The 21389-nt window shown below is 40.3% G+C and overlaps 1 protein-coding gene across 2 annotated transcripts in view; it reads left to right on the forward strand.

The window, feature by feature from the left end:
• The window catches only part of PTPN3 (protein tyrosine phosphatase non-receptor type 3), a 206214-nt gene that overhangs the window by 57700 nt on the left and 127125 nt on the right, over positions 1–21389 (forward strand). For both annotated transcript variants that reach the window (XM_065398552.1, XM_065398553.1), the window contains exons 9-10: positions 14174–14262; positions 19789–19852. In XM_065398552.1, coding sequence (XP_065254624.1) covers positions 14174–14262; positions 19789–19852 — 153 coding nt within the window. The remainder of the gene's footprint in view (positions 1–14173; positions 14263–19788; positions 19853–21389) is intronic.

A 21389-nucleotide genomic window follows, 5' to 3' on the forward strand; every position in this document is an offset into this window, starting at 1 on the left:
TCAGTTTATTTCAGTTCCTCCCCCTTCCTCATCTCTCTTCAAAACCCACTCTCACAAGGCTGTCCTCGTTCAAGAGGTGCAGTCTCTTCTCTTTTTTGGAGCTACAGATGAGGTTCCTCCTCTGCACAAAGGGAAAGGGTTTTATTCACGCCACTTCCTGATTCCAAAGGCAAAGGGAGGCCTCAGATCCGTATTAGACCTGCAAGAGATGAATAAACGTATAAAGAAAATAAGGTTTTGTATGGTCACTCTAGTCTCCATTTTTCCCTCCCTTGATCCCAGTGACTGGTACGCTGCCTTTGACTTGAGGGATGCATATTTTCATGTGGCTATCTGTCAAAGCCTCAGGAGATTCCTAAGATTTCTAGTCAACACCCAGGATCAGTTTACATTCCTACCATTTGATCTATCCACGGCCCTGTGGGTAATTACAAAATGTGTGGTGGTGACTGTGTTTCTAAAGGAAACGGGGGTACAAGTACTTCCATACCTGGATGACTGGGCAGTAAAGGGTTGGCCCAAGAGACAGGTAAAATGGAGTATGGCCAAGATCTGGTCCCTCTTCAGAGTTCTGGATTTGCTGATCAATGAGGACAAGTCAGTCTCCAGATGAGACTTCAAAGGAGCAGTCCTGAAAAACAGATTTCAGATAATGTTAACCATTTCTTCAGACCTAAAAGCTCATCCAGTCATGACTGTAAGGAACTGTTTCAGACTTGTGGGGCATATAGCTTCCTGCACGTATATATTTGGGCACGACAGACTTCATTTCAGGATAGCACAGAGATGAGTAAGCTCAGTATGCTCCCCAACCTGCCACCCATTAGACATGCTGGCTTGAGTGCCTACAGGAGTGTTAGCCTCTTTGGATTGGTGGATGGATCCAACCAATATGTGTATTGGAGTTTCTTTGCTACTCCCCTACCCACACTGATTCTGGTTATGGATGTTTCTTCTCTGGGTTGTGGGGTGGGGCTCACCTGGGGCAATGGTTCTCAACAAGTGATGCATGTACCCCTGAGGGTACACAGAGTCCTTCCAGCAGGTACATCAACTCATTTAGACATTTGCCTAGTTTTACAACAGAGCACTAGAGAAGTCAGGACAAACAATGATTTAGTTATACTACTCTATATACTATACATGGAAATGTAGGTACAATAGTTATATTCCAATTGATTTATTTTATAATTATATGGTAAAAATGAGAAAGTAAGCAATTTTTCAGTAATAGTGTGCTGTGACACTTGTATTTTTATGTCTGATTTTGTAAGCAAGTATTTTTAAGTAAGGTGAAAGTTGGGGTACACTAGACAAATCAGACAAATCCTGCAAGGGGTACAGTAGTGTGGAAAGGTTGAGAGCCACTGACCTAGGAAACCTGAGGACTCAAGGTGTCTGTTCACAACAAGATTTAGTTCTCCACATAAATGTGTGAGAGTTGAGGGCCATTCATCTAGCATATTGGGCTTTCCTCCCTCAGATCAAGGGATGTCCTCATGGACAACACAGCAGCAATGTCCAATGTGAACAGACAGAGAGGGCCATGTCAGCTCATCTCTGTGGAAAAAGTGATACAGTTTGGGAGTTTTGTATCACCAGCATGATTTACCCCAATGCATCTCACCTGCCAGAGATTCAGAACAGTTTGGCAGACCACTTGAGCAGGTCTTTCAGCAGAGAACATGAGTGATCTCGCAGGCTTGATATAAGAAGACTAATTTTTCTGTCATGTGGGGGGCCTCACCTAGACCTGTTTCCTGCTTGCCACCACTGGAAGTGCTGACTCTTCTGTCCAAGAGCAGGTCACAGTCAGGGATGTCTCATGGACGCCTTCCTCATACTCTGGAACGACAAACTGCTGCATGCTTGCCCTTCTAGTCCATGCTTTCCCAGAGCATTGCTCAAGATTGAGCAGGATTGTGTTCACATAATCCTCACAGCACTGGTATTGCCTAATCAGCACTGGTTCTCTACTTTAATGTCTCTCTCCACCAGGCCTCCCTTGACACTTCCTCCAGAATCAGACCTGATCTCACAGGACAACGGTCGCCTGCTTGATTCCAACCCTGATGCTCTTTATCTCCTGGTCTGGATGCTCCATGGTTAATGCCTCAGGAGGTGGTCTGTTTAGAGACTGTGCAAAACAAACTTTCTCCTGAATAGGAGAAAGCCTTTGACTAGGTGCACTTACTTGCTAAAATGGAAGCAGTTCTCCTCATGGTCTTAGGGAAAAGAGATTTTGCCAGTCTACACTTTTATACATGTTCTGGACTATTTGTTCCACCTGAAACAGCAAGACGTATCTGGTAGTTCTATCAGAGTTCATCTGGAAACTATCTCTGCTTCTGCCCTGCAATCACGAGTGACTCAGTATTTTCCAATCCCATGTTAATTAGGATCTTAAAGGGTTTGGACAGATTATATCCTCAAGAGACAGATCCTTTCCCTACCTGGGTTTTGAATCTTATGTTATCAAGGTTGATGAGTCCACCCTTTGAACCAATGGCTACCTGCTCTTCATCTAGCCATGAAAGGGGCATTTTTGGTAGCAGTTACCTCTGTGAGGAAGATGGGGAAATTAGGAGTCTTGGTAGATGACCCCTCCTACACAGTCTTTCAGAAAGACAAAGTGTACTTAGGCCAGCATCCAAAATTTTTGACTTACCAGCAATAAACTTACCAGCTCTTTTCCCTAAGCCTCATCCTCCTAAAGATGAGGAGCGACTCCATACCTTAGATGTCAGAAGGGCATTTTTACTTGGACAGGACTAGATTGCTTTGATACTCATCTCAACTGTTCGTCATGGATTTCCTCTTGCATGTGCATTGCTATGACATTGCCAATATAACCCCACCAAGCATAGTGATGGCACACACTTGACAAAATCCCAAGCAACTTCAGCAGCTTTTCTAGCTCAAGTGGCTATAGCAGATGTTTTTGAGTGTCCTGAAGAGGAATGGACATGTGCAATCACATGAAGAGGAAAAAATGGTTACTAACTTGTTCTGGAACTGTTTTTCTTTTAAGATGAGTTGCTTAAAGTTACACTCAAGTCCACGTTCACTACCCAATTAAAGGTACATCTACAGTGGGGAAAAAACAAACTAACTTGCGGCTGTGAGTCGCAGAGCCCAGGTCAGTTGACTTGGGCTCACGAGGCTCGCTCTACAGGGTTAAAAATAGCAGCGTAGACATCTGGACTCTGAGACCCAGCAAGGAGGGAGTGTCCCAGAGCACAGGGTTCAGTGCAAGTGGGGAAGTCTACGCTGCTATTTTTAGCTTCTTGGTGTGAGCCAGAATCAGTTGACGCAAGCTCTGAGACTTGCTGCTTCGGGGTTGTTTTTTTTTTTTTTCCCCTCCAGTGTAGATGTGTCTTAAATGGCCTGATGTTCAAAGGTGCTAAATGCATAAGACCATAAAATGGAAAACTGCGGTGGGATGGGGGGGGGGGGGGCGGGGGAAGACTGGAAAAATGGGTGAACTGTGAGATGGCAAAATGTGCAGTCAATACTAAATTACTCAAGATAGTTAAGTGTAAAGCACACTGTGAAGAGTTGCAAAGGAATTTCACTAAACTGAGTGACTGGCCAACAAACTGAGGTGAAATTCCGTGTTGATAAATGCAAAGTAATGCACATTGGAAAAAATAATCCCAAGTATATGTACAAAATGATGAGGTCTAAATTAGCTTTTACCACTCAAAAAAGAGAGCTTGGGGTCATCATGGATAGTTCCCTGAAAACATCCACTCAACGTGCAGCAGCAGTCAAAAAAGCTAATAAAATGTTAGGAACCACTACGAAAGGATAGATAATAAGACAGAAAATGTCATAATGCCACTGTATAAACCCATGGTACGCCAACACCTTGAAAACTGCATGTAGTTCTGGTGTCTCTCTCTGGAGGCTAATGATAGGCACACACCAACCCCTGAGTCCTTGGAGCACTCCCTGCAATCTCCAGTTCTTAACCACCGGACTCTCAAAGAAATTACCAGGTTTGCTGTTCCTAAGGGAGCAGTATACACTCAGTTTGATTGGTACAACTCAGGATCAGATCCTTTATAACATCACAGTCCTGCAATATATTTCTCGTGCAAAAATAATCCTAAATTTCTTATCAAAGGCTAACATTTAAGAGATACTGAATAAGGGTAACGGAAACAGAAATGGTTACATATAAAACAAAAAGTATATCGTGCTTCTTCGAGTCTAAACTTAACTTTAACAGTCTGAAATCCTTGTATGATGTGGTTTCTCACCTAAAGCAGTCTCCCAGCTTCAACCAACCAACATGGCTGGGATCTCCTTTTCATTAATATAAAAAGCACTGTCCTTTTTGCTTCCTCAGTAAAGGATAAAAAGGTGTTCTTTGCCTTCTTCTCATACCCAAAATTTCATTGTTTTGTTTCCAGAGTCAGAATGATCCCCTGGGGTTTATTCTCTGGTGTTGTCACCTGTTGACTTCCTATCCCCCTTTTTGACATCCGTGTTGGCCCACAATGCTTAATCTACGTGGCCAACAGAGAGACCGGTGATTCAATGTCCTTTGTCTAACCCAAAACCTGTTGTCAGTTCTGTACATATACAAAACTCCTTAAATATCCATCCATCCATCCATCTCACAAAGTTTGAGAATTGGTATGACAAACATTTTTATTAAATTCCTCACTTTACCCTTTTTGGATAAATACTATGAAAGCAATGTTTGTAATGAGTGTTTCAGGCCTCTCAAGAGTTACTGTTGCAGAACAGTGAACTCTTCACTAGTTGGTACTGAGGGTTTTTTAGGGTTACAATTTACATTTCTAGGCACACATTCTCCTCAAATATTCTTCCTCTAGATATCCTTTTTGCTAGCAGAGAAGAAACACTAATTGCTTCACTTCATTGCCTAATTCCTGTTAGCACACTGAGTTTAAAGTAGACATTGTTTTTTCAATTGTTTTGAACAATATGTATATCAAATATATATCAAACTTAATATAGATGACATGCAAAAACTGTGTTTAAAAAAACATTTTTAAGGTTACAAAATCAAGCACTCAAAAGCTAGGCAATGTCAGTGCAATCTTAATTCTGACATTGCCTAGCTTTTGAGTGCTTGAATTTGGGTGGAAGATGGTTGTTTTTAATGTAATTTTTTGCATATAACTTACAGGGTTTAAGAAAAAATCATCATGTGGCATCATATTGACACCATCGTGGGTCATCAACAGGACTAGAACCTGTTAAATCCACCAGACTTCTACTACAAGTTGACAAAGTAACTGATAGCAGTAATAGGTTGTCATTCTCTGTGTGGATCAGCACTAGAGAGGAATGAAACATTTGACGATATTTGGTCACAGCCGAGGAATGCTGAGAGTCTGGGACATAGGGTTCCATTCTAGGCACTGGAGGAAAGTGTGTTCTAGTGGGCACAGACTCTTCTGCCCCATCGTGTCCAACTGGTCCTCGTCTCTACCCCACCACTTGCTCCTTGTCCCAGTCCCATTCTCCTCCTTAACCAGTCAGAATTTACACTCAGGCTTCTGATACCATTTCCAGTCTACTCGGTACCAGGCAAATTGGTTTAAACTACAGCGAAGAACAAAATTATCACACATAGATAAACATGATTTGTTGGGGGGGAAGAGTCAACATGGCATTTGTAAAGGGAAGTCATGACTCACCAATCGGTTAGAATCCTCTGAGGGTGTCAACAAGCATGTGGACAAGCGTGATCCAGTCAATGTAGTGTACTTGGATTTTCAGAAAGCCTTTGACCAGATCCCTCACCAAAGGCTCTTAAGGAAACTTAGATGTCATTGGATAAAAGGGAAGGTCCTCTCATGAATCAGTTTGAGGGGAGGGATAGCTCGGTGGTTTGAGCATTGGCCTGCTAAACCCAGGGTTGTGAGTTCAATCCTTGAGGGGTCCATTTAGGGATCTGGGGCAAAAATCTGTCAGGGACGGTACTTGGTCCTGCTGTGAAGGCAGGGGACTGGACTCGATGACCTTGCAAGCTCCCTTCCAGTTCTATGAGATAGGTATATCTCCATATTAATTAATAATAACTGTTTGAAAGACAGAAGACAAAGGGTAGGAATAAATGGTCAGTCTTCACTATGGAGAGATGAGGACAGCGGGGTCCTCCCAGGATGTGTACTGGGATCTTTGCTGTTCTACATATTCATAAATTATCTGGAAAAGAGGGCGAATAATGAAATGACAAAGTTTATAGGTGATACAAAATTACTCAAGTTAAGTCCAAAGCAGACTGCAGGGAGTTAGAGAGATCTCACAAACTGCTGACTGGGCAATAAAATGGCAGATGAAATTCAATCAATTCAAAGTAATGCATATTGGAAAAAATAATCCTCACTTTCCATATACAATGATTAGGGCCCTACCAAATTCATGGTCGTGAAAAAAGCGTCATGGACCATGAAATCTGGTCTTGTGTATACTTTTACCCTATACTATACAGATAGGGGAGTCCAGTGTTTCTCAAACTGGGGGTCCTGAACAAAAGAGGGGGGGGGATCGCAAGGTTATTTTAGGGGTTTGCGGTATTGCCACCCTTACTTCTGCGCTGCCTTCAGAGCTGGGTGGCTGGAGAGAAGTTGCTGCTGGTCAGGTGCCCGGCTCTGAAGGCAGCGCCCCACCAGCAGCAGCGCAGAAGTAAAGGTGGCAAAATGATACCATGCCACCCTTCTGTGCTCCTGTCTTCAGAATTGGGTCAGGACCCCTACAGTTAAATTGTCCCTGTCCCAGTTCAGAACTGTGAAATTTCAGATTTAAATATCTGAAATAATGAAATTTACCATTTTTAAAATCCTATGACCATGAAATTGACTAAAATGGACCATGAATTTGGTAGGACCCTAACAATGATGGGTTGCAAAGTAGCAATTACTACCCAAGAGAGATCTTGAGGTCACTGTGGATAGTCCTCTGAAAACTTCAGCATCAGTCAGAAGGCTAACAGTATGTTAAGAACTATTAGGAAAGGGATAGAAAATAAGACAAAGTATCATAATGCCACTATTTAAATACACAGTGTGCCCACACCTTGAATACTGTCTCCAGTTCTTGTCAAAAAGGATATAGTGCAACTGGAAGAGATTCAGAGAAAGTCAACAAAGATGATCAGGAGTATGGAATTGTTTCCATACAAGGAGAAACTAAAGATTAGGGCTGTTCATCTTAGAAAAGAGGTAACTAAGAAGGGATATGATAGAGGTCCATGAAATCATGAATGGTGTGGAAAAAGTATATAGAGAAGTGTTGTTTACCCTTTCCCACAGTACACATGCCAGAGATCACCTGATGAAATTAGTAGGCAGCAGGTTTAATACAAACAAGAGGAAGTACTTTTTCACACATCACACAACTAACCTGTGGAACTCATTGTCATTAAACGCTGTGATGGTCATAATTCGGTTAAAAAAAGAACTGAATAAGTTCATAGAGGGTAGGTCCATCAATGGCTATTAGCCAGGATGGTCAGGGATGCACCCCATGCTCAGTGCAACCCGAAACCTCTGACAGTAAGAAGCTGAGTGTGGAAGACTCATGAATCATTCCATAATTACCCTGTTCTGTACATTCCCCCTGAAGCTCTGGTACAGCCCACTGTCAGAGACCGGATACTGGGTAAGGTGGATCGTGGTCTGACCCAGTGTGGCAGCTCTTATGTTCTTATTCCTCCAGCCATTTCCCCCAAAGGTCTAGGTGCAGCTCTTGTTCCTTTTACATTTGAATCACATGGCTTCTTCCTGCATGTTGCCTGGGTGGCAGCTGGGCCGTCACCGAGAATCCAGGAGATACAGGCTCCCTACTCCCAGTCTGGTGTCTGGCCCCACTCCAGCCATGGGCGTCATTTCAGATTTTGGTTGGGGGGGGACAACTTTAACTGTGATTCAAGGGGCTACTTAGGTACCTGAAAACTTTTATTTTATTTTATTTTATTTTATTTTATTTTTTTTGCGAACAATTTAGAAATTAGCTGACAGGAGCACTATATCTAATTCCTATATAAAGAAAGAAAAAAAATACAAACACAAATTAAAGCCATATTTAAAGTTTATATGTAAGTTTAGAACAATCAGGAGATAATACAGCAAAATATTCCCAATCCCAAGCCTTGAAGTATCAGTTTTGGAACCTTAACACAGATATCAGAAACACAAATTTGATACTTTGTACACTATCTTTTGTAGAGATAAATAAGATGTGCTCAAAATCTGCTTAGCCGTGTAATTGTTGTTTTTTAAGTATCTTACGTTCCAAATTGTGAAGAGGAGAATGAGACAGCTAATTTGTTCCAGGAATGTTTAAAGGTAAAATAAATGATTAAAAACAAACAAACAAAAAACACCCAGGTTTGAATAAAACAATGGATAATGCCATGGTCTCATTTTGGCAAAATTATCAATGGCCTTGTTGATATCCAGGTGTTTTGAAGCTTCACATTCACAGGCTTCATTTATCACAATTATTATTTGTAACGGTAATACCTCTACAGCCCCAGGCAGGTGCAATAGAGGACAGTAGACCGCTACTATTGATTAAGAGGATTGTCCATCTGAATCGTCTCAGCTGCTGACTGGTGGAAGCAGATGAGGAGGCAGGGTAGGTTGAAGCTAGTGTAGCGGAGGAAACTGATCATGGGAGCTGTAGGAGAATCCCAGCACCTGGAGGAGGGGACTTGACTGTGTGGTGCTACAGGTAAGAGCTCTGCCTGGGACTGGGACATATACCGCAAGCAGACCTCTGGTATGAAACTCGGGGGTGGGGCAGATGCCCCCCAACCCTTCCTAAATGGCACCCCTCAATCCTGCCTGGGGCAGCCATTGCAAGTAAAGGCCAGCTTCATTCCTGTATTTCGAGGCTGAAGCATGCTCAGTTGCTCTGTGGGAATGGCACCATGTGTAGTCTGATCACCATTAGGAGTTGTCAAAGGCTCAAGCATGCTCAGTGAGGAAGGAGTCTTTGGATCTAGCAAGTCTCTACTGAGTATTGCAACTGGTATTTTTTCCCCAGATGTTTATGATTTGGCTAGATTTGGGCAGATTTACACAGGAAGAGCTAGAGACCCTTTCCTGATACAAAGGCCAGTCTCTGGCCCAAAGCATGGGGGTGCTAGCGCTTTCCGAAAAAAAGGTCACCAGAATCTTCTTAACATTGAAAAAGGTGTATTTTTCCCTAGTCTCATTCTTAAATGGCTGGACCATTTTGCTGAAAATTTCCAAGAAAATTCAGCTTGAGACAGATACCCAGCATGGAAAATTTGAGCCTGAATGGTTGAAGTTTCCTTGCAGTCTTCTTGTAGCCATGTTGGTTCCAGGAAATGAGAGAGGCAAGGTAGATGAGGTAATATTTTATTCGACCCACTTCTGTTTGTGTAAGGTTGCTCGAAAGCTTGTGCACAGAGCTCCTCTTCGGGTCGAGGAACAGAAGCAGTGTGTCTGAGCTAAATACAAGTTGGGACAGATTGTTAAGCTGAAGAAGTAACATACTGGAGGTGGTCACTTGAAATTAATGTGCAGTTGGGGTTAGATTGTTATGCATAAAGGATTTGAAGTGGGCAATTAAGGGTAGCAGGCAGTATGGTGTGTTACAAATTGTTGTAATGAGCCTTCAAACCAGTGTCCCTGTTTATGTTCATGGCTTTTGTCCATGTCTATCAGAGTTATGAATGTAAATTCCCAGGCTCACCTTTTGACGGTGTTATGCGGTTTTCATTGAGGACAAGTATTGAAAGATCAGCTATGGAGTGATCTCTTTGTGAAAAAGTGTTCTCTCATGGGTGATATGTTTTTGTCTTTTATCATTTTTCTGTGTGAGTTCAGAGCATAGTGGTTGTCTGGTTTCACCCACATAGATGTTTTTGGGGCATTTGATGCACATGATGAGGTACCACCACCACACGTTCTAATAAGCATGTGAGGGACCCAAGAATCTTGAAAGGTATGTTGTAGGGGGTTGTGACATTGTCTAATTAAAATATAACCATGCAAGTCATTATTGCTACCACTGTTATATAATTGCAATGAATCTTGTACAAAATATAACGCATGGCCACTGAGGATTAAATAGCTTCCAGGCTAACCCAAAGCCGACCTTTAAAGACATGTTAGAAATGGTAATTAGGGCCATTCTATGGCTAGATAGGCTAGAACTTTGAAATGGAAACCTATATTGTTAGAAGTGATACTAATTGTGTGTATCTTCGATGCTACCCATGTAAACAGACAGTTCCTGTCTGTCACTGTAACTACTAATTCAGAGGTCAAAAGGGAATATTAACATTTAGATGAATCTTGGGTGAAATAATGTCATTGTCTATATGTCTCTTTGAAGTTTGTGATAGTCTGCCTAATGGATAAATTGCCCTGTGTTAGCAAAAAGAACAGGAGTACTTGTGGCACCTTAGAGACTAATTTGTGTAATCAATTACTGGTGATGTTGAGAAAACAGAAGGTTACATCAAAAGCCAATTGTTTACCCAGGACTGTATGGTCAAGTGGATGCTAGAACACTGTATAAAAAGACCCTTGGGTCCTGATCCTGTTGATCTCTGATCTGCTTGAGGTTTCATGCAGGGGAAGCCTAAGCCACAAGGACTGAGATCCCTGTTCTGACTGGACCGCCCTGAAATATAAATATTGGACTATAACCTATGGACTATTTCTGAAAGAACTCTTTGCAACTACAAAGCTCACCATCTCTGCTATGAATCTGAACCTCAAAAATTGAAGTCTATATGTAAACTGCTCTTTTAACCATACTTACTCTCTCTCTCTCTCTCTCTCTCTCTTTTAATAAATGTTTGTTTAGTTAATAAGAATTAGCTGTAGCGTGTATTTGGGTAATGTTCATTAACCTGGGAGATAATGTATCTGATCCTTTGGGATTGGTAGAACCTTTTCTTTTATATGATGAAATACGATTTTGAGAAATCTTCATCATATTTGACTTGGGTACCCGGATGGAGGCCTGAGGCTGGGTTACTTCAAGGGAGCTGTGTTGTTTGGACTTCTGAGTAACCAGTAAAGTATAACAGAAGCTGTTTAGTGCTGGCTTGGTAAATCTAAGTATTGAATTATCCACCAGCTTTGGGGTTTGTCTGCCCCATTCTTTGCAGTTCACCCTAATTGAGTGACCTCGGCTGGCTCCCCACGGGGACCCCGGTCACAGGGGTATTAATCATCATGGCAGTGGAGATATGTCTGCAGGTTTTATATCTGTTGTTCTGGCAGGGACTGGTGCTGCTTTGAGTGCCACTAAATAAGGCCACTAAACAACCAGAGTAGATGATCACATCATAGATTTATTAGCACCTAAATACCCTGGGAGAACCCTCTTCAGTTCAGGAAATTTGAAGCACAATAAGCTGTCTGCTACCCTTAATTGCCCACTTCAAACCCTTTATGCCTAACATCTAACCCCCAGGTATACACTTCATTTCAAGTGACTCCAACTTGTATTATCCCTTAACAATCTGTTCCAACTTGTATTTAGCTCAGACACTCTGCTTCCTTCCCCATACCTGAGGAAGAGCTCTGTATAGCTTGAAAGCTTGTACCTTCCATCAGTACAAGTTTTTTCAATAAAAGGTATTAGCTCACCTACCTTGTTTCTCTGGTTAAAGTTTGGCAAAGCTATAAGCAACTGCGAATAGGGTTTTATAATGGGAAGTGTCAGGCAACCAAGTGCTAAAAATAGTAGCACACCTTGGAAGTAACATGGGCGGCGGCTTGGGCTAGCCACCAGGTATGTATCCAGCGGGTCCAGGCAGATTTTTACTCCCTGAGGCTGCTAGCCTGAGCTGGAACCGGTGCTACCCCTAGCTGTGCTGCTATTTTTAACATGCTAGCATGTGTCCGTTTACCCTTGCTGAGAAGTATGCTCCCAGCTAGTGTGTAGACATACTCTCAGAGAGGATCTCTCCCTCCCTACCCCCAGGTGTTCCCAGTTCTTGGTCATTATGCTCGGATTTGTTTAGTCTTGAAGGTTTTCGATTTCATTATCATATCAGGGTGAGGTGACATCAGCATAAAAAAACCCCCCAAAACTTGATCAGGCACACCATCTGGAGGAACTGGATTAATTTAGTTCTTCTCTGTTAAATGGTTATCAATCCATCATTTCTGCTAACATTTTCCCCAGTTAGCTCTTATGGGATCTCCCAGCTTTTTCTCCAAAGCTAGCTTTTAATGGGCCACTGTAATTGTGTTTATCAGCCTAAAGAGGCAAGGTGATTGAATCCTGGTGTACAAGTCAATTGTTCCTGCTTAGAGCTGTTAAGCTGTGCGGCCAATCTTATTTACCCTTTTTTCTATATTAACCTCTTCAGAGACAGGATTTGTATTTCTTTTCCTCTTGCCAGTGGAATATAAATTACTGATAGATACTAAATCTGGCACAATATGTGTTTACCCTCTACAGTGTACTATGATACTTGAGTTAGGTGGCATAGGAATTGATAATGTATGTGGCAGAGAATGATCAGCAATTATTCAATCTCTTATTTTATATATTCTAATAAACTTGTAATAGAAAAGATAATTTGTTCACATCTATTCTGTATCGTGCCAGAGTTTTGTTCAATTACATTCTACCTGTTTTATTCTTAGTCGTTATGGTACAGCAAAAATGGAAGTTGGGGATTAAGGGAAATATATTTATACTAACTGAGCAAAGAGAGCCATCTACAGGAGAATTTAGACTATTGAAAGTTTTCTTAAGAGAATCCAGCATTACCTTAAAAAGTGTGTTATAAAATTTCCTAAGGCTGCTCTTCTGAACCAAAGCCAACATTTTAAATATTGGGATCCTAAAGTTAGGAACCTAAATCTATACTTAGGCATAAATGTTCAACTCCCTGCAATAATATGTATATTATAAGATGAGTACATACATAGATCACAGTGAGCTAGGAAGCCAAGGATTACAATTTTATATTGGACTTAAAGGAAACGTCTAAAACTTTGGCTAAGCAATATTTTTTATTAATTTTTTCCTTATACACAGTAATTCTAAAATTCCTGGGTGGATAATTTCACCCTCCATGAAAAATAATTCCATAAGGATGGTTTTCATGAGATTTAAGGTCAGTGATGAGAACCACAGGACAAAGAAGGAATGTTGTTTGGCTGAAATCACAAGCTTAAAATTTATTATGTAACTTATCCAGATGCTGCTTGTAGACAATAATTTGTCTCTATATCATGGTTAATGTACATGGAGGTTGGACATCCTGCAATAGCAAAGCTGGTTAATGATCCCAGTATTATGTCCTCTTGATTATGTTACTCGCATTCTACTACTTTATGTAGATTCATTATAAGGCCTCAGTCCTGCAAATCCTGTTGTGCACATATTTTAATTTTACACAAGAGTAGTCTGTTGAAACATACACGTACTATTCATTTTTCAGGATTTCATGTATGTTGGGAACACCTTTATCACCATCAAAATAACAGCAACAGGTGCCCAAAAGAAAGGAGTTCTGACAAATTAATTCACTCTTAGGCCAGGACACCTCTTCTCCTTGACCAGAAGTCTAAGACCTTTAATCCTGATCTGGTGCACCAGAACATGACACTACAATGGACAGTAAAGTTGACCTGTTATGCATATCAACATGTATGTGGTCCCGACCCACTTTTATATAGAGAGCTTGGGTCATCTCTCATCTGGCCGACTCTCCATTAGCCTCTAATTGGTAAGTCCTTCTGGAGTCAGAGACAGGAATTATTTTCCAAGTCCTCCCAAACAGTCAAGGATTGGGAGGCTGGGTGCCCAAGCGCCTAAATTCTTTGAACATTTAACTAACTGACCAGGGACAAGAGCTCTACCCTCCCTTCCCCCCCTCCCACCCCCCCCCCACTGCCCGCCACCGCCTTATAACAGTCTCTCCTACTGACACAGACAGTACTAAACATAATTGCATGAGGTAACGTTATAATGCTTCTCTCAATAGCAAGACTTTTATACTGCATCGTAGGTCTGACCAAGTTAGAAGAAATAGTGCAGAAATCTTACTCTTTGAATTGTACGCCTTTTGGGTTGCTTTTTTTATACTTGTATATGGAAAACATATGAATGAATTCACACGCGGAAAGAACATGTATTTCATAGGCTTCTTCTTTGTTTTTACAATATTTTTCTTTTTCAGGATCTACATAATCTAGATTTGATGATTGGAATTGCTTCCGGAGGTATTGCTGTGTACAGAAAATTTATTTGCACAAGTTTCTATCCCTGGTAAGTGTTACTTGTTTCTACTTCCTTTATTAACCAAGAGTTACAACTGCTGTTTTAAAATTTTAAATAATATTTTCACATGGCATGATGTTTATTCCAAAGAGGAAAAATCTATTACTGCAGGGGACCTAATCCTACAAAGATTCATGACTGAGAGTATCACTGAGTTTAAAGGAGTCCGAGTTCAGAGGCAGACTACTCTCATATCTGAGTTTGCAGGATTGGGACACTGGTGACCCTCCACATCCCCTGTCCTTAGGCCCAAATGACTCTGGTTAAATTTTTTAATATTGCTAAACAGCTCAGCAATTAATTGTGGATGGTCAGCAATTTTATGAATTTTGGCAAACAGCATTTGCTTCTGTGAAAGAAAGTACATAACCAACAAAAATGACAATTATTGGCAGTTTTCAGGAGGAGTTGGGATAAATGAACAAGCAAAAGAGGAATAAAACAAGTCTACAAGATCATCCAGGGTTGACTTATAAGTTTGGGGTCTCCAAAGGGGAAGATACTTTGATGGCTGTGTAAAGCTGAAAACAGTAGTATATGCATTCATTTTTTATAGGGAATTCCCATCTTGGTACAGGTAGGAGAATCCAGAGTTGATGACCCCTATGCAAAGTGATTGAAATGTTATACACATGTCTGGCCATAAGATTTTGGAGAGGGTCCAAAAGATTATTCTTCTCCACTCCTCCACCTCCTGACCCTTTTCGTGTAAAAGTGGGATTATTTGCACTTCCTTCAATCTCCTCAGTTGTGAAACTGGTGCCTAGCTGCTGGTGCATGGTATTAGGCATAATTTACAACCGTTTTCTGGGGAAAGTTTCCAAAGAAGTTGGTGCAAATCTCCCAGACCTCACAGAATAATACATTGTGGTGAGTTGTAGATTCTCCTCTTCTGCCTCCAGTTATTTAACTACAGAAACTACAGAGTAACCAGCAGTATTAATATATCTTAAGTACTCAAGACACCCCATCCTTTTATCACAAACCTAAGGAACGTCTGACAGAGTAAAGCACTAAAATAGATTATAAATTTAAATTGTCTATTCTAAATTATCTTTTTTTTGCTTATTTCCTTCATTTCACTCCTTTTTCTCCATTCTTTGAAATATCATCTTTTGAATAGTATGGCCTGTATAATTCACTTGGGGATAGTGCAGCCATCCCAAATTCATGCCAATACAAACTTCATACCACACCATGATGTTGTATGTATTTCTATGTATAATTTAATGCATGATAAAATATAGATTTCTTTTATTATGCACCTCTGATTCTCTTGAAATCTGCCCTCTAGTCCTCCTTTGTTAATTCCAGCCATTCAAATCTTTAAATGCCTTTAAACAGCTGCTATTTTTAAAATTATCTGCCAGACAAATATTTTCTTCCTTTTCACACTTTTATTCTACCAAAATTACTGACCCATGGTCTTGGGTGGGCAATATTTAAGTCCTGCACCAGTGATGTGAAAAGTCCAATATCGTGCTCTTTCAGGTCTAGAAACAGAAGTGTTATTCCATTGAAAAGGGATAATTCACAGCTTTCTACAGCACTTCTAGTCTTGCAAGGTGTAGAAAGTTTGGATACTGGAATTGCGACATCATGTATAGAAAGCTATTTTAAGTAATTTTTTGAGTCTTCAAAACTTTTTACTCTGAATTTTCCCCCTTAGGCGTATATAAGTTAGACTCATAATAGCTGAGGCACCAGGATTTGCAGGTGAAAGTATGAAATTGGTAGGAACAATCCTAGAAATGCTCTAAAATAGTTTCTTTCCACAAATAAATAAATAAAAATAAAAAATAAAAACTTATATATATATGGGAGAGATGCTTTATTAGTCTCATTTCTGATTGCATCAATACATCAATCATGACTCAGCCACTCATAAGCAATGGGGTCCACTCAAATCATTGTGAGGAAAATACAGTGCCACACCTTCCTATACTATAAATGCAGAATGCATTTTGTATTTTGTGTGCTTAGACATATTATAAAAAGATAGAATATGATAAATTTCTATAATGCCCTCAATGTATTTCACTTAAAGGATTACAAAGCCTATTGGGTGGAGGTGCTCGGGTGGGAAAAACATTATATAGTGACAAATGGTGGAAAAGGCGATAGGGTTCTAATAAAAAGCTAAATCCTGCTTCAGTTTACACTTTGAATAACACTGTTGTAAGTCAATAGGGCTTCTTGTGGTGTAAGTTCATCAGGATTTGGCACAAACTTTTTCGAACTCAAGGTGGCAGCAAACACCATCAAAGCTCTCTTTCAAAGAATTCTGGAACAATATTCTGCAATATTAATAGACAGCAACAATAGGACAACAATGTTGTGTGCCGGGCAACTTTGGAATAGCTTTTCTGAGGAGCTTGCAGAACTATATTGAGGTTACTTGTTATTAGCCGAAATCTAATTGGCTGCCTGCTTCCATTGTGGATTTGATATACACCGAAACTTCCAGATTGGTGGATGAGAAAACAAATTTACAGCTAAGGAAACGTTTTCAGTTTAAGTCTAAAGTAGCAGCTTTGTTTAGGTTAACTTTAAGTATCAGGACAGACTGATCAGTTTGTTGAACTCCCTTGGAGTTCTAAAGACATAAGAACATAAGAATGAACATATTGGGTCAGACCAATCTCCATCTAGCCTAGTATCCTGTCTTCCGACAGTGCCAGATGCCTCAGAGGGAATGAACAGACCAGGTCAAGTGATCCATCCCTTGTTGTCAAGTCCCAGCTTCTGGCACAGACACTTGAGGTTCTATTGCCAGCTACATAATTTTCTTTTTTCTGATCTCAGTAAATGAAAGGAAAAACCTGAGCCAAAAGATTTGTCATCTGTAGTGAGACAAAACTACTGTGTACTTTAAGTGTAAGCAGTAAAACCTAGTGAATTTGTGAATTTTACAGGGAGCCACTGTAAAGATTGTAAAATGAGTGATGAGGGTGGCTGAGTTACCTATAAGAATGTGAATAACTGCATGATATATAGGTTATATTCTGGATATGACATGCTTGAGCATTCATGAAATGTAAGTCTTCTAATGACAGCATAATCAACTAGAAAAACAAAAAAGGAAGTCTCATGGATTACTATTACTCACTATCATTCACTTAAAAAAATTGTGTGATGTCACAGCTGTTGGTTATAAGATTAAATAAATCTGTGTCCTTCTAACAAGTATTCTGTGCCACTGAATTAAACTGCTGGAGTGGTACTCTAAAGAAGCAGCACTGGCATTGAAGAACAGACAGTCCTGAAACTGAGAGATGATTATGGGGAGAGGAAGGAGTAATTAGAGGTAGTCAACAAGCATTGTAGGAATGCAGCAACAGTGATAGAACAGCCTGTGTAGCACATGGATTCAGTGCTCAGAACTAGGTATTATATAAAATAAAACATTAGAAAAATATTCTGGAGACAATACTTTCACCAGTTAGTTGAAAAAACAAATTCCATCATGTGGAACCATCTTGACCTCTTGTAGGTCATCAGCAGGATTGGTACCCATGTCCTTTAAATACACATTACAGACTTCTACCACTTAAACCAATGGTAAATAGTATCAGTGTTATGCTCTCACTTTTTCTGTAGACTAGCCAGTAAAGAGGGACATGGCATAAACTTTCCAGTAGCTTACACAAGTATTTGCTAGACAGCAGAGGAATGTTGAGAATCTGTTCCTGGCTCTGTTTCTGATGATACGGCCAAGAACACAGTTTTGGTACATTCATTCTGAAAGGCAGTGTGGCAAAATGGATGGGATTTGCCATATTACAGACAGATTCTTTTTCCAGGTCTGCCACAAGTGACACTGTGCAGTCTGTTACCTTATTTATAAAACGGTTGAATGTTAGTCTCCTGTTTCCTAAGGCAGGGGTGTGAGGCATTGCTCAATAATAAGAGTTGTAAAGTGCACAGTATTAACACCAATTAGTAGAAAGTGGTGGACTAGGACTTCAAGTTAGGGGAAGGTGAATTGGGTTGGGAGCTAAGTCAAAACAGGGAGTGGTTGATGGGTCCCCTCTATACCCTCTATCTAGAGCTCCAGCTCTGTGACAACTGTGTAGGAGAGTCGGTGAGGATTGGGAGAAATCCTCAGTACGATTGTCATGTGTGAAGCTTCAAGGGTCTGCAGCATACTAAGTTAAGGTACCATTTTCTGAGATTTTAGCAGCAGCCTTCTAACAAGTATTACTGTGCAATTGCAAATGGCAGTTTTCAGATTTATAAATTGGCCAAATCTGGATTTTCTTAGGGGTAAGGCATCTCTCTAACTCCAAATATCCCTTTGTCAAATTTCTTCTCCCAAGCATGCAGGAACTAGAGAGCTTTAACAAACAAACAAACAAAACAAAAACAAAAGTTGAAAAATTTAACATTGGCAAAACTACCTATTTTTCAATAGCCTTTTTCTTGGAAATGATTAAATGACTTTGAAACCTAATAAAAAATCCTGGGACAAAAGAGACAAAAACAATCATGGAAAAATTCATTCTGAATAATTCAACTAAGCAAATAATATCAGGCTGATAATGAAAAGTGTTAGACAAGCTTTAATTATAGCCACTATTATCTCTGCCTATAATAAACGAATTTGGGAAGTCACCACTGACACCATGTGCATTTAGAACATCACAGCTCATGTTTGTTTTTAACTATGTTACATAAAATATATAAGAATATTACAATATTAGAGATTTGATCAATCGGTGTAAGGAAAATCTTAGCACTCAGACCTGTCTCTTCCCACCACTCTTCCTCTCCCTTAATCCCACAAAAGCAAATAAGTATGTGATTAGAATGTTTAATGGATAACCACCAATTATTCTCTTGGGTGTTTAATAGTACAGTAGGATTTTTCCAAAAGACAACTCCAAAATGTGGTTTCCTTTTCATACTCAAAATGATATTATCAATAATGTGACACAACTATTATCAATAGTAATATGACTTATATTGTCATCTGCTCTGTGTGACATTTTTGATATTGTATATGGCTTAATGTATCCTGCTATCAAAGTCCGACATTTGCCTCTTGGTACTCCGTTGTTACAATATGGTCCATTAGTTACACGAACTCAGTGCATTAGGTACCACTGTGAGGAGACAATGAAGAGGAAAATCTGATTCCATTGGATCTTTGCTGCAAGTACATCATACAGCTTTGTAGGTGAGAATTGCCACAGGAGGTTTCCTGCTTATGCAACAGGCAAGTCTTAGAGAGTAACTATTGAATAATGATTTTTAAAAGATGCTCTCCATTGGCCAAAGTTACTGCTCCTCTCTCTTGCTCCTGTGCTGTTTTTGACTGTGGTGTGTGTGTCAGTTAGCTGCTAATCTCCACCCAAGAGGTGGTTGCATTTTATTAGTCATGAATGTGTAATGCTATAATGTACTTCAGGATCTTTTAAGACTGACGGGCATTATAAACATGTGTCACTTTTTCTTTGATTTTCTTTGCTCTATTTTTATGGGTTGTTTCTTAGTGTTTTTTTTCTTTTTTAGGATGAACATATTAAAAATTTCCTTTAAAAGGAAAAAATTTTTTATACAGCAACGGCAAAAACATGTAAGTAGTTCAATGTTTTTTGATTTCCCATTTCATTTATCAAATTTTTAATCAGTATTCTGTAAATTATTTTGACTTGTTCTGAAAGGAACCAGTGTAGTAATTTTAGCCTTAAATTTCAGTGGGAGAAGAAGCAGGCTTTACAGATGCCTTCTGTCCTTACTGCCTTGCTCTATTTGGCTCTCCCCATTGAGTTTCCCCTTTCCTTCCTCCACTCCCTCTGGCTGCCATCTGCTGTCACCTTTTCTCCAGAGACCCCTTTATCCCCACTCTTATCCCCACCCCCTCAAGTTTAATTGTTTCCGCCCTCTCCCCCCCCCCCCCATACCTGTTAGGGGGCTTATTCCTTCACTCTCTCACTTCCCTGGTCCTTCTCGCATGAACAGAGAGCAACAATACCCGAAGTCCGAAGGTGCAAACAATTCGATGATTATTGGGGAGAACATCCAGCAAGCTTAAATCCAAGTTCCTTTTTCCTTATTTTTGAATCCCAACTTACTTCCTGTTTGCCCCTAATTTATATAGTAATATTCACAGCTATACCTTAACCAGTCATTCTACTAAAATGTACCTAACCAATCCTAACATATTGTAACATGATTAGCTAACCAATTATATCCAACCACCTTCATTAGTTTACACCCAGCAAAATTAATTATACAGCAGACAGAAACAATCACAGAACCAGACAGAGACCATGCAAATAAACATACAAAATAACACAGAAGTGAGGATTTCACAACTACATCTATAAAGACATAAGGGTTTCCCAGCTGTGTCTATTGATAAGTGAGTTCTTACCAGACAGAAAACTATCAAACTAAATTTCCTTTTACATCTTCTAGGCTTTTTCCTTTCTCTGGAGGTGATAGATCAGATCACCTTCCTAACAGCCCCAGATTGCCTTATTTCAGTATGACTAAACAGGGCCTCAGACTGTCACAGTGAGAGAAGGCCCTTACACAGATTCTTTCTTTTATATCTCTATAACTAGCTAAATAATAAACATATACCTAAATTCTTGAAGTATAGGGCTTTACAGACAGGCTTGAATATCTATATCCTAACAATACCCAAAAGTACCTTCTTCATTTCAGTGTTTTTGGAGGTGTGGGGGATCGGGGGGACTGCAGAGGGGATCTTCTTCCATTCACCCACATTCAGTTGCCTTAAACTTTCCATCAGATTACCAGAGTCTTGCTGCCCTTTTCTCAGATACTCCACCTGCTGGCCAGCTGCCTGCAGAATCTGTTCTAATGATTAGTCTACCCAACAGCTCAGAGGGGCAATTTCCAGCTTGGGTAGACATACACACACTAGCTGTGCTCAAGCTAGTGTGCTAAAAATAGCAGTGTGGCTGTGGTGGCACAAGTGGTGGCTTGGGCTAGTCATCTAAATACAGTCTCTTCTGACTGCCTGGGTACATACTCAGGCGGCTAGTCCTATCCACCACTTGTCTGTCTTGCCAGAGCCACACTGCTATTTTTAGCATGCTTGCCCCAGCATATATGTCTACCAAGCTGGGAGTGTACCCTAC

Source organism: Emys orbicularis, chromosome 2, assembly GCF_028017835.1.
Source record: "Emys orbicularis isolate rEmyOrb1 chromosome 2, rEmyOrb1.hap1, whole genome shotgun sequence".
Taxonomy (NCBI): Eukaryota; Metazoa; Chordata; order Testudines; family Emydidae; genus Emys; species Emys orbicularis.